Here is a 14,896-nt window from a genome sequence, read left to right on the forward strand (position 1 = left end):
AGTAATGCGTTATATTACTGCGTTACAGCAAAAAGTAATATACTACTGTAATATTATTACTTTTGTAATGCGTTACTCCCAACACTGATTGTTTACCCCTAAGTCGAGGCTTAAGTGTAGGGGAGATCGTGCTTTCTGTATTGCTGCCCCCAGGCTTTGGAACGCCTTGCCATTATCCATTAGACAAGCTTCTTCTCTTAATATTTTTAAGTCCAGGCTAAAGACATTTTTATTTTCTAAAGCGTATGGCTGATGGGATATTTGTATGATTTTATAACTTTTCTGTTTGTTTGTTGTGTGTTTTTCTGTTTTTGATGACTTACTGGAAAGCACATTGGTCGACGGAAGTTGTAATTAATTGTGCTATATTGTCATTGTCATATGGCCACTCAGACCGCTGGATCATGAGATAATATGCTCAATGCGCTCTGGCAAATCCCTTTTTATATAGTCTTTGATCTACGGTACATTTGAGCATACATTTCCCTCAAATCACCACATCATAATAAATTACTTAAAAATGACAACATTTATGTCCACATGCACATTTTTCCAAGAATACATTAAACCGTTCTGAGTCCAGTTTAAAGGGTTAGTTCACCCAAAAATGAAAATTAGCCCATAAATTACTCACCCTCAAGTCATCCTAGGTGTATATGACTTTCTTCTTTCAGACGAATCCAGTCGGAGTTATATTAAAAATTGTCTTTGATCTTTCAAGCTCTATCATTGCAGTCAGCGGGTGTTGCATGCATCAGTCCAAAAGCACTTAATTAAAATGCGCCCATCCATAAGTCTCGTGAAAACCAACGTTTGTTAACAGGAGCAAAGGAAGCAAAGTTTCCTTACTTTAGCAAAGGAAAACCAGTCTCCTCTTGGCTTATATCGAAATCCTCCGACATTCTTCTTTACAAATCCTCGTTTAATAAGTGACCGTTGTTTTGTTTTGATCTCTCCCCTTTTTTTATGGATGGGCGCTTTTATTTAACTCCTTTTGGACTGATGCATGCAACACCCGCTGAGTGGCATTAAACAGCTTGAAAGATCAAAGACAATTTTTAATATAACTCCGACTGGATTCGTCTGAAAGAAGAAAGTCATATACACCTAGGATGACTTGAGGGTGAGTAATTTATGGGCTAATTTTCATTTTTGGGTGAACTAACCCTTTAAAAAATCATATTGATTCAGACTGGTTTGATAATGAATCTTTAGGCCAAAAAAGTACAAAAAATTTATTTTTTTGTGGGAAGTTGTTATATCCTTTGTGATGGGTGAACTAACCCTTTAAGCAATTAACGTAATCTGAATAGGAATAAAGTCATGAATCCGAGTCATCTCTTGTTTAATATGTATTTCCCAGGGCGCATTATACAACGTACATTTAAGCCATCACGTTAATAATGCAAAAGGAGAGCAAGTAGAAAATACAATATTACTTTAATAATAATGATAATAATTAGGGCTGCACGATTATGACAAAAATCATAATTGTCGATTATTCCCTTGAAATTGTAATTGCGATTATTAATTATGATTATCACAATTTACATTGAATGATGTTTATACCATTGTTTGATGCAACTGCATGCCGTATTTTTATATGAAAATAAACAAGCTAAAAAAAAATCTTTAGATTAATAGTTTCACAGCACTAAATAATAATAATAATTATAGCGAAAACAATTCATGTGGAGAGTCATAATGCACAGCCAGCACCAAACGGACAGAACGGCAAAACGAACTGAATTATAAATGCCACCATTTAGAATTAAACAAACTTGTATTTGATGACCCGAGCTTTGTAGAGTAAAGTACCAGCAGTTCAAGCATTTTCATAATCTCTGATTTGTAAAGAAAGACTTCTCGAATTCATTCTTGTTCATTACGGCCGCTGTTGTCACCAGAAAACTTTTACCCTGAAAGCGCCAATCCGGAAGCCAGAAACACGGAAGTGTGAAAGAGGCTAATTGAATCAGACGTCATTAGTTGCATGTGAAGAGCACATTTCCAGCGAGTCCCCAGACGGCACTAAACGTGTCCGTAACGGTGGCATGTGTGCTGCGTTGCCTTCAGCGTTCTGCGCTGCTACAAAACTTAATGGAGCTCACACACGAGGGGAATAAAAGCGTTTAACGGCTGATGTCATGCAGACCTCGTTAACCACAGCGAACTGCTCATTCACACACGAGGTCACGTTCTCACACGCTGATCAGATTCAACTCATCAACAGCCATCAGCTGGAGAACAAACCATTCCAGACTCACCTTTTGGAAGAGGCTTTGAAGGCATTCGTGAGAATAGCCGGCGTTGCTGGCGTCGTCTTTTTTACACTTCCACTTCAGCTGAGGACGGGAATCAAACAGAGAAAATCAGCATCAATGCAACGCGCTTCTTAAAGATGACATAAATAAGATCCTCTGGTCTGCTGTGATCATTTTCATGAAAATTGTGACATTTTCTTCTTCAGTTCTCATACTGTAACGTAAAAATCACTGTAATGCAGGTTCGCCATCTTCTCAAGAATTGGGGAAGGTGGCAGCATATGAAAAAATGTCGTACAGATTACTCTAAAAAATAGATGTTTACGAGAGAAGATGGGGAAAATATTTGGCATTTCTTGAAGATGCTGAGTAAAGTCCTTGTGGTGAGACATTGTAAGAATGTTAATGATTTATTCTGTTATCATTTAAGTTTATTTCATTTATTTGTGTTTGTTAGATCTATGATAGCAATCTACAAATAATTGTACCTGACACGTTGTTTGGGTGAGCTAGGAGGAAGGGTTTACAAAATATTTAATTATCTGTAAATTGAATATATTGTTTGCCCATTGAAGAAAATAAAACGTATGACTCGTAAAAAAAAAAAAATCACATTTTTTTTTATTTTTTTTTTATGCTGATTGCAGTATGTTCAGAGACAATCTTAAATAAATACAATTCGATTTTATATGGCTAAGAAATTTATATATATATATAAAGCTAAAATTAAAACCATTAAAATATAATATTTTTATATTTATATAAAAAAGAATAAAAACTATATAGACATATAATACTGTTTTTAAAAAACTGCTAAAAATTACAAACACAACAAAATTAATAAAAGAAACTACAGTTAAAATAGAAATAGAAAAAAAAAACTGATTCAAAATATTAATAAAAACTATAATAGTATCTCAATAAAACTAAAATAACACTGATATATACCATTTTGTTTATAATTACAGATATCTAGAGAAAGAAAGAGATGTAATTTATATTTCTTTACATTAATTTTTTAATTTGGGTAATAAATATGTATATTAATGTAAATAATAAATAATGCATATAATATATAATATTATTTACATTAATATACATGTTTGCTTATTTTCCTTTTATTTTAATTACTTTATTTGTTCTTATTTTTATGTTTGGGTAATAAATATAAATATTAATGTAAATAATAAATAACGCATATAATATATAATATTATTTACATTAATATACATGTTTGCTTATTTTCCTTTTATTTTAATTACTTTATTTGTTCTTATTTTTATGTTTGGGTAATAAATATAAATATGAATGTAAATAATAAATAATGTATATAATATAATATCACATATATTACAGCGTATTATTTAGCATTCACATTAATATACATATTTGTTTATTTATTTTTAATTTTTATTTTGGGTAAGATTCTCTCAAAAAGTGTCTGCTTATGCCTCATGCGGAGTATTAATTTCATTTCTCCGGCCCAATAATCAACTGTAACACAATATTTATCAGCTCTCTAATAAAGAAAGTGAACACGAGTGCGGTTCGAGGACTCGGCTTTAATTAATGGAGCGGTCCAGTTAAAGAGCAAAGCTAATTAGTTTTAAAGGGCCTGTACTCGTTTAATCAGACTCCTCTGAGAAAGTCAAGACGAATGAGTTTTAAAGAAAAATACACGAGCACAGATCCGTCTGAAACACTATCAGAGACTGCTGGGAAAACTATTTAAGACTGAGTTCAAGCCAAACCTCACGTAACGTAACCGTACATCAGTCTAATTCAGCGCTGGTGTTTATTTTTGCTGAACGAGCTCACAAACATGACGCTAATTCACCGGAGGATGGGACGCTCGGATCAACCGGGAACACAATAATGAGAGATTAAATACATAAACACATTAGCTAACGTCCCCCTCCGTCCACTAATGAAGAAAACTGAGAGCTTTCCAAAAGAAATACAGTCCAGCTGGTTTTCCACAGATATGAGTCTCCAGACGAAACGATAAAACTAAAATAACACTGATATATACCATTTTGTTTATAATTACAGATATCTAGAGAAAGAAAGAGATGTAATTTATATTTCTTTACATTAATTTTTTAATTTGGGTAATAAATATGTATATTAATGTAAATAATAAATAATGCATATAATATATAATATTATTTACATTAATATACATGTTTGCTTATTTTCCTTTTATTTTAATTACTTTATTTGTTCTTATTTTTATGTTTGGGTAATAAATATAAATATTAATGTAAATAATAAATAACGCATATAATATATAATATTATTTACATTAATATACATGTTTGCTTATTTTCCTTTTATTTTAATTACTTTATTTGTTCTTATTTTTATGTTTGGGTAATAAATATAAATATTAATGTAAATAATAAATAACGCATATAATATATAATATTATTTACATTAATATACATGTTTGCTTATTTTCCTTTTATTTTAATTACTTTATTTGTTCTTATTTTTATGTTTGGGTAATAAATATAAATATGAATGTAAATAATAAATAATGTATATAATATAATATCACATATATTACAGCGTATTATTTAGCATTCACATTAATATACATATTTGTTTATTTATTTTTAATTTTTATTTTGGGTAAGATTCTCTCAAAAAGTGTCTGCTTATGCCTCATGCGGAGTATTAATTTCATTTCTCCGGCCCAATAATCAACTGTAACACAATATTTATCAGCTCTCTAATAAAGAAAGTGAACACGAGTGCGGTTCGAGGACTCGGCTTTAATTAATGGAGCGGTCCAGTTAAAGAGCAAAGCTAATTAGTTTTAAAGGGCCTGTACTCGTTTAATCAGACTCCTCTGAGAAAGTCAAGACGAATGAGTTTTAAAGAAAAATACACGAGCACAGATCCGTCTGAAACACTATCAGAGACTGCTGGGAAAACTATTTAAGACTGAGTTCAAGCCAAACCTCACGTAACGTAACCGTACATCAGTCTAATTCAGCGCTGGTGTTTATTTTTGCTGAACGAGCTCACAAACATGACGCTAATTCACCGGAGGATGGGACGCTCGGATCAACCGGGAACACAATAATGAGAGATTAAATACATAAACACATTAGCTAACGTCCCCCTCCGTCCACTAATGAAGAAAACTGAGAGCTTTCCAAAAGAAATACAGTCCAGCTGGTTTTCCACAGATATGAGTCTCCAGACGAAACGATGACACTGAAGCACAGGAACAGAGCATTAATGAGAATTATAGCTCAGCGTGGATCAGGTCCAAACAGGACTGATGTCCATTGGAAAGCTGCATACGCATGTGAAGCATGTTTATGTTTTCATTTTAAAATACATTTAACATTCATTTTCAATAAAACGAAATAAAAGTACAGTCGTGACCAAAATCACTGGCAGTGACATAAATTGTGTGTTTTGCAAAACACAAAATTGATGTCACTGCCAATAATTTTGGCTATGACTGTACATTTAAAATGATAAGTAAAAAAAAAAAACACTTAAGAAAAAATAATATATATGAATATGAAATATATATACAGTACTTTCATATTTTATAATATCTTAAATTATCAAAAAATTATCAAAATAAAACACTTATATGAAATATAAATATATGGACTCTAAAAAACATATTTTAGATATACTGTATATATATATATATATATATATGTGTGTGTGTGTGTGTGTGTGGCTCTGGAGCACAAAAGCAGTGTTAAGTCGCTGGGGTATATTTGTAGCAATAGCCAACAATACATTGTATGGGTCAAAATTACAGATTTTTCTTTGTATAAATCTTAATTTTGAGAAATTTACCCTTAAGACTTTTTAAGGTTTTGTGGTCCAGGGTCACATATATGTTTGTGTGTGTGTTTTTTTTTTCAATTTAGCTATTCACTTTTATACATATGTATATTTTATTATTCATTTATTTTTTTCTATTCTACTATTCACTACTATGCACATAAATATAATTTTATTCACTTGTATGCATATATTTTTTTATTCATTCTTTTTTTTTTTTGCCATTCACTTCTATGCCCGTACCTTTAATTTAGGAGTCACGTCGCTGTTACCCTGATGCACTGCTGAAGAGTCTGTGAGAGACAAATGAGGACGTAGAGAGAAAACAGAGGAAATATGAGTTTGATATCAGCTCAGGTATCATTCTCTCATTCAATCAGACGCAAACATCACATTCACAGCAGAGCCCTCTAGAGCTCTCTTTTACTGTCCCTCAGTCGAGTGTTTTCTGCTGCGCAGCGTCTTATTCTGTGCAGATTTGCCCATCAGCACTTATTTACGTGAGATGTTCAAGCGTCAGGTGCAGAACAGACGCTTTCATCTCCATGCACTAATATTACAGAGACATTAAACACACATAAACATGGATCTCATTTGAGTTTTTCTGAAGCAACCTGCTTGCGTGCGACTCAAGAAAGCAACTATATATTTGTGTTGTGAATAATTTATTTTTTAAAAATTATATAAAAGAAAAAAATGATTACAATATGTAATAAATCAATAAAAAAAATTTATAATAAATAAAAACACTGTTATTATAATATTATATTTAGGGAATTTAGGGATTTGTAAAAAAAAAAAAAAAAATTTAATTATTATGAAATGAATTGTTAATTTATTTTATATACTGTATATACAGTAGTCAACATTTGAAGTGGATCAAAAAATTTAATCAAAGTCCTTGTCCTAAGACAAGAACGCTTTTAGGTTTTAGGACAACTTTGATGAAAGGTTTTGATCCACTTCAAATGTTGACTACTATATACAGTATATATTATATATGTCTGTGTGTGTGTGTGTGTGTGTGTATAAATTAATATAAAATAATTAAGGGGCTGAATTTACCTATTTATTAAATATAAATAAATTATTATGAAATGAACTGTTAAGTTTAGATAGACAGACAGACAGACAGACAGACAGATAGATAGATAGATAGATAGATAGATAGACAGACAGACAGACAGACAGATAGATAGATAGATATGGCTTTTATTGTCCTCATTTGTAAGTTGCTTTGGATAAAAGCATCTGCTAAATGATTAAATGTAAATATAAATTTTTTTTTTATTCACCCCCCAAAAAAGTCTCATTTTATCTTTTTCAGCTGCTGCACTAAAACTGTAACACAATATTGAGCAGCTCTCTAATAAACAAACCAAACACCAGCACAGTTTGATGAATCATAATTTTTTTTATGTTCTATTTATTCATTTCTAATGATTTGTATCATTTAACACTGTGACAGATTCATAAATCTGTGCTGAAACGTGCCGCTCAAACCCTTCAGATCAGACTGAAATGATCTCGCAGAGAGATTGCGAGACGGCAATAATGAGCAGCTGTGTGTTGCGTGTCGTAAAATCTGTATTTACAGTAACAAGGACAATATTATCTATTTATACTCCCTGCATTGTTTATAAAGCAAACGCAGCAGCTGTTTCTGATGCTGTGAGCAGTGTGCGTTCCAGAAATCAATACAACAATCACAATAAAACAAACTACTGGGCAAATTAAAGGATTAAAGGCACATAAACATGATTCTTGGACTAATGAGGAAATGATAAATAAAAAAGATTGTGTAACTCCAGGTTTGTAATTTAGGTCTTAAAGGGACAGTTCACACAAAAATAATAATTCTGTCATCATTTACCTACTCTCATGTCATTCCAAACCTGTGTGACTTCCATTTCCCGGCAAAACATGTTTCAAAAGATGTTTGGAAAAATGTCTGTGTTTTTTGTCCACACAGTGGAAGTCAATGGGGTCCAATGTTGTTTGATTCCCAAAACTCTTCAATATCTTCTTTTGTGCTCAATAGAAGAAAGAAACTCATACAGGTATGAAATAGGGTTGCTCTATTTGGGGGGGGGTTCAGATAATTGTGATTTAAAATGCGATAAAAAAGCTTTAATAATAATTATTATTAATTAAATAATAATAATTATTATTAATTTATAGTCATATTGATATATAATCACATTTTATTATTACAAAAGAAACTAAATTAAATAAATAATTAAAACAAAATTATTTTAATTAAATTAAATATTAAACAACATAAGAAATATTGTCATTGTAATATTTCACTGTAAATAATATGATAATAATATAATTTATAATAATATAATTTTAATCTAAAGAACAACTGTAAAATTATAATACTACTATTTATGACTAATTTCTTCATTTTCAAATGATAAACCACTGCACTAAACCATACTGCAGTTTTGATTAATTGTGCAGATAGTTTGGAACAACACGAGGGAGAGCAAATGATGAAAGCATGTTTATTTTAGGGTGAACTCTCTCTTTAAAGATCTGTGTGTGTTTATTTATGTAATAGCAAATTTATTTATTTTATTTATTTAGTTTAATAGCAAAATTACAAGAAACTAGGATGGTATGTCCTCATTTAGACAGGTAAATGTTAAATAAAAATATATAAATATAAAATTTTACATTTTTATATTTTAATGCACTTGCCAGATGCTTTTATCTAAAGTCTCTTCCAATGCATTTAAGCCATAAGGCATATAATCATGCATTTCCTAGGAATCAAACACATGACCCTGGAGTTGCTAGCAGCAGCATGCATAAAGCATACTTAACGAGGTAAGAAAAATAACAAATATATGCTTTCAACACAATGTGCAAGTGCTTTGGATAAATGCATCAGCCAAATGCATCAATGTAAATGTGTGTGAGAGTGTGTTTAGGCACCTGTGCCTGTGTTTATGTCTCTCTCTCTCTGGATCTGCTCTCGTATGAGTCTCTGTTGCTCCTGTAGTTCTCGTGATCCCTCCTCCCGCAGACGGATGATCTACAACACAGAAACACGCAACCACACGCATTCCCAGAATTATTATATGCATAAGCAAAACAATACTCGGTGCAATTCAGCCGGCCTGACCCGCAGTAACCCGTCACTCCACACGACAAACACTGACACCTATTGGCTGCTCACTAATCAAACGAGGCATTACTGCAGCACTGACGCTTACAGGCAGATTCAGGATAGAAGAGTGAGGAGTTACAGTCTGAATGTGACTGTACATAGATAGAAATGTATGTATTTTAAAGGAATAGCTCATCCAAAAATGAAAATTTGTTGAAAATGTGCTCACCCTCAGGCCATCCGAGATTAGGATGAGTTTGTTTCTTCATCAGATTTGTAGAAATGTAGCATTGCATCAGTGTCTCAGCAATGGATGCTCTGCAGTGAATGGGTGCCGTCAGAATGAGAGTCCAAACAGCTGATAAAAACATCACAATAATCCACAAGTAATCCACAGCACTCCAGTCCATCAGTTAACATCTGGAGAAGACAAAAGATGAAACAAATCCAGCATGGATTATGGACTCATAATTTAGTTAAAAACATTGGATTTGTTTCAGCTTTTGTCTTCTCCAGATGTTAACTGATGGACTGGAGTGGTGTGGATTACTTGTGGATTATTGTGATGTTTTTATCAGCTGTTTGGACTCTCATTCTGACGGCACCCATTCACTGCAGAGCATCCATTGCTGAGACACTGATGCAATGCTACATTTCTCCAAATCTGATGAAGAAACAAACTCACCTACATCTCGGATGGCCTGATGGTGAGCAAATTTTCTGCATATCTTCATTTTTGGGTGAACTGTTCTTTTAATTGCAATGTAATTCGCTCTAGATAAAACCATCCGCCAAATGCATAAAAAAAAAAGTAGATATCAGCTGTACTTGGTTACTAGTCATCTAGCAGAAGAAAATGCATCCCAAATAACTCACTGTACATTTGGAGGGACTTACAAGCACTTTCCTACTACTAAATAGCCATCCGTTAGGCTGCAACACACAAATCACAAGCGCTTAATGGAGTTATATTCGACTTCACACAGATCAAATGAAGCTCTTACCTCCTCTTCTAACGTGCGGGTGATTTTAACCTCTTCTACTTTCACATTATCTGCCTGTTGCTCACGCGCCTCCAAATCTACAAAACAGACAATAAAATGTCATACGCATTACACAGACAATCATATAGCAGCCCATTTCTGCCAAGGAATAAAAAATGTAACCTCGACTTTTTAGATCACAATTCAGACTTTTTTTCCTTGCAATTCTTTCTCAGAATTGCAAGATATAAATTTGCAATACTGAATTTTTTTCCTTGCAAAAAGTCTGCATCTCACAATTCTGTTTTTTTTTTTACCTTTCTGCTGTGGAATAAAAAAGGTAACTGCTAATTTTCACTTGTAATTGTGAGTTTATTTTTCACAATTCAGACCTCTGTTCTCTGATTTGCAAGTTAATATCTCGCAAACACGATTTAACATCTCGTCATCATTATCACTTTTTTCTCAGAATTGCAGGTTTATATCTCGCACTTCTGAGAAAAAAAGTCTGAATTGTGAGATATAAAGTTGCAATTACTTTTTTTATTTTTTATTCCGTGATGAGAAAAAAGTTGTAAAAGATGTAAGCTCAGAATTGCAAGGAATGAGAATATATCTTGCTTTTCTGACTTTTTTTCACAGAATTGTGAGAAAAATGTCTAAATTGTGAGATAAAAATCCGCAATTAACTTTTTTATTTTTTATTTCTTGGCAGAAACATGCCTCCACACAATCAATTTATTCCCATAATAACGTAAAAGATGTAAACTCAGAATTGCAAGGAATGAGATTATATCTTGCTTTTCTGACTTTTTTTCTCAGAATTGTGAGAAAAATGTCTAAATTGTGAGATAAAAATCCGCAATTAACTTTTTTATTTTTATTGCTTGGCAGATACATGCCTCCATACAATCGATTTCAGTGGTGAACAGTAACGAAGTAGTTTTACTCAAGTATCTGTACTTTACTGGAGTAGTTTTATTTTGAGTAACTTTTACTTTTACTTCACTACATTTCAAAGTATAAGATCGTACTTTTTACTTCACTACATTTCCTAAAAATTATCGTTACTCCTTATAATATATCACGTGCTCCGAGACGATTCGTCCACCACTGATCGATTTATTCCCATAATAATGTAAAAGATGTAAACTCAGAATTGCAAGGAATGAGAATATATCTTGCTTTTCTGACTTTTTTTCTCAGAATTGTGAGAAAAATGTCTAAACTGTGAGATAAAAATCCGCAATTAACTTTTTAATTTTTTATTTCTTGGCAGAAACATGCCTCCATACAATCGATGTATTCCCATAATAACGGAGCAGAAATGAGTGTACTTGATGAAGAGTAGCTGACCGAGTTTAATCTTCTTCCTCTTGTCATCTAGCTTTCTGTTTCTCTCCTCGGCTTGTTTTTTAGCAGCACGGATCTTGTCGTAAGCAGCCTGAAAGAAAGAAAAACAAATGCACAAATGAACATCCTGATGAAGACCATCATTTCTATATCAGCGTGAGAGGACCTCAAGATGACTTAAAAACAGGATTAAACAACAGATCAGACATTTCTTATTATAATTCATTTCTTTGTCTCTGAAGAACCGTTTTTTCTGCGTTCCTGGAAAACATGCATATAGAAGTGTTTAAAACTGTGATTTCTAGACCTAGAAAAGTTATGGAAATGAACTGCCATGGGAATCTGTATTATGAATATGCATTTTTCTAGTTACGCCAGATTCTAAAAAATTTTATCAGGTAGAAATATTGAGTTTTTAAAAATCCACAAACTACTGGAAGAGCATTACACTCCCAAAACTTCTAGAATATTTTTTTATTATTATTTTAATTTTAATTATTTTATTTTTATATATAATTTTTTTATTTAATTTATGGGCACACCTACTGTTTTGCAAATTAAAAAATGTAGATACAGCCGAGGAGACCTATTGGATGCAAGGCCTTCAAATACTGTTGCAGACAATGGAGTCAAAATGATTGATCTCGTCTAATGTAACTGTGCTTTATGATGCATATAGGAACATGTCAAATGTTTGAGGTGATTCTCACCTTGGCAGCGGCGTCTGTCAAAACCTCCAGAGCCTGAGACAGCTGGTGGAAGAGCTCCGCTGCAATGAAGAAGAAAAAAAATCACATTCATTTGACTGTAAAAACTCTTGCACTGGTATAATAACTCCTATCTATTCAAACAGTCAACTGAACATCCCCGAAGAAACAATGCAAACTTATAAAATGGGATATGATGATTTATTTAAAGGCCTCGGATCATAGATTTTTATTACTATTTTGAAGAGTTCACATGACAACATTTCCTCTCCAGTGCATTTATTGAAACTCGACAGCTCAGTGTCTGCACACATTTACATATCAACACCTATTTCAACAACTTTAAATTCTAGGGTATTTAATAATTTTTTTATTGTGTTCATTTTTTCTAAACCATTAAAAAAGCGAAAATATAATTGCAAAACATTTTTACACCACATTATCCATTTTCGCCAAAATAATTAAAATACACATAATAATAATTATAAATTATTTACATATTCATACATAGTACATCAAACTGTTTTTAAATTACTTATTTGTTGTTTTAATTTTTCTCAAAGAATTTTAAAAAGAAAAAGCCTAATGTAATTGCAAAAATTTTAAATTTTTACCCCACACTATCCCTTTCTGCCAAAATATTGAATCAAAATATGCATACAATTTGAATAATGATAAATTAACATATAACTATTTATTTATTTATTGTTTTAATCTTTTCCACAGCATTAAAACCCTAATATATTGCAAAATTTTACATTTTCACCCCCATATTATCCCTTTCCACCAAAATAATTAAAATATACATAGAAATATTAATAATTAAGATATACATACACAACTAAAAGACAGTTTGGTGTACTTATTGATTGTTTTATTGTTTTCTAAATCATTATATGAAATATACCCGCAAAATTGTACATTTTATTATTATTATTATTAACGAATGAATTAATAAATATAACACACATACACAATTAAAAAAGTTTAAGGTACTATTTATAATTTATTGGTTTTATTTTTAACAAAGCATTAAAAAAGACACATAAAAATGCAAAAATTAAAATTTTATATCACATTATCCCTTTCCACCAAATAATATTATATATATATATATATGTGTCCCTGCAGCACAAAAGCAGTGTTAAGTCGCTGGGGTATATTTGTAGCAATAGCCAACAATACATTGTATGGGTCAAAATTATACATTTTTCTTTTATGCCAAAAATCATTAGGATATTAAGTAAAGATCATGTTCCATGAAGATATTTTGTAAATTTCCTACCGTAAATATATTAAAACTTAATTTTTGATTAGTAATATGCATTGCTAAGAACTTCATTTGGACAACTTTAAAGATGATTTTCTCAATATTTAGATTTTTTTGCACCCTCAGATTCCAGATTTTCAAATAGTTGCATCTCAGCCAAATATTGTCCTATCCTAACAAACCATACATCAATGGAGAGCTCATTTATTCAGCTTCAGATGATGTAAAAAAAATTGACCCTTATGACTGGTTTTGTGGTCCAGGGTATAAAATATATATAATATTATCTTTTTTTGTCTTTTTATACTTTTCTATTTTATATAGCAAGTTTCAAGGCCTTTACGCAGGTTTATTGTTGAAGAATTAAGTGCTGTAGTCTGACTCCTGCTAACGAACATGTTTCCTTCATTACAGCAGGGTGCCGGCGCTCTCACGAAAGCTGTTCCCGCTAATGACACCCTGCTGCGCTCCTGCGTGTAAACGCGGGTCCCCGCCGCAGCGCACGAGGGGCCGCCGGACCCCTAATGACTCACTGATGGCACGACTGGTTCTGCTCTCCGCTAACAAGCGTCTGCGAGCTCCGCTTTCACCCCCAGAGACCCCCGTCGAGCCAGCGGCTCGTGTTACAGCGATACCTGCGCAATTAACAGAGCGAAGCCGTCCGCACGCAACACCAGCGGCCAGAAGAGTTTCAAATGTTTCTGAAAGAAGTCTGTTCTGCTCACCAAGGCTGCGTTTATTTGATCAAACATACAGTAAAAATAGTGAAATATTATTAGAATCTAAAACAGCTGTTTTCTATGTGAATATGTGTTAACATATCATTTATTTCTGTGATGCAGCGCTGAATTTTCAGCATCATTACTCCAGTCTTCAGTGTCACATGATCTTCAGAAATCATTAACATTTCTGATTATTATCAGTGTTGAAAACATTGCTGAAAACCTGGCCTTTTACTCCAGGTTCACACATATTTCGTTTGCAGTGTGCATGCAGTCCATGTGTGGTACGTAAGCGTGCAGAAGCAGCACAGACTGTGCTTTCACACAGGAGTCCGCTACTGATCTGTGACTGTTTAATACAAACAACATTTATCCATTATTCTGATTTCAAATCCAAACATTGTTACTTCAAATGCCTTTTCAGCATTGCAATTAATTCTTTTTTTTTTACACAGTGCATCTTTCATAGACGTGTTTAAACGCAATAAATGTAAGAAACACATTATTCAATGCTTTTTACTTTTGCATTTACTTCTAGATTGATATATTAAGTTGCTCAAGCAAGTGGCAAAACATTTAAACTACTTTTTTTTATACATTATCACAAACATTCTAAATTAAAACGTACCATTGACAGAAACAGTCAGCTCTACTGCCTTT

At 32.4% G+C, this 14,896-nt stretch overlaps 1 protein-coding gene across 1 annotated transcript in view; it reads right to left on the minus strand.

The window, feature by feature from the left end:
• The window catches only part of dnajc17 (DnaJ (Hsp40) homolog, subfamily C, member 17), a 65,958-nt gene that overhangs the window by 39,958 nt on the left and 11,104 nt on the right, over window positions 1-14,896 (minus strand). The window contains exons 3-8 of the mRNA XM_016559238.1: window positions 12,248-12,306; window positions 11,541-11,628; window positions 10,206-10,282; window positions 9,027-9,126; window positions 6,327-6,376; window positions 2,208-2,345 (exon numbers count right to left, since the gene is read on the minus strand). Coding sequence (XP_016414724.1) covers window positions 2,208-2,345; window positions 6,327-6,376; window positions 9,027-9,126; window positions 10,206-10,282; window positions 11,541-11,628; window positions 12,248-12,306 — 512 coding nt within the window. The remainder of the gene's footprint in view (window positions 1-2,207; window positions 2,346-6,326; window positions 6,377-9,026; window positions 9,127-10,205; window positions 10,283-11,540; window positions 11,629-12,247; window positions 12,307-14,896) is intronic.

The sequence above is a fragment of the Sinocyclocheilus rhinocerous genome, unplaced genomic scaffold (genome assembly GCF_001515625.1).
Source record: "Sinocyclocheilus rhinocerous isolate Xijiao unplaced genomic scaffold, SAMN03320098_v1.1 scaffold2213, whole genome shotgun sequence".
Lineage (NCBI taxonomy): Eukaryota > Metazoa > Chordata > Actinopteri > Cypriniformes > Cyprinidae > Sinocyclocheilus > Sinocyclocheilus rhinocerous.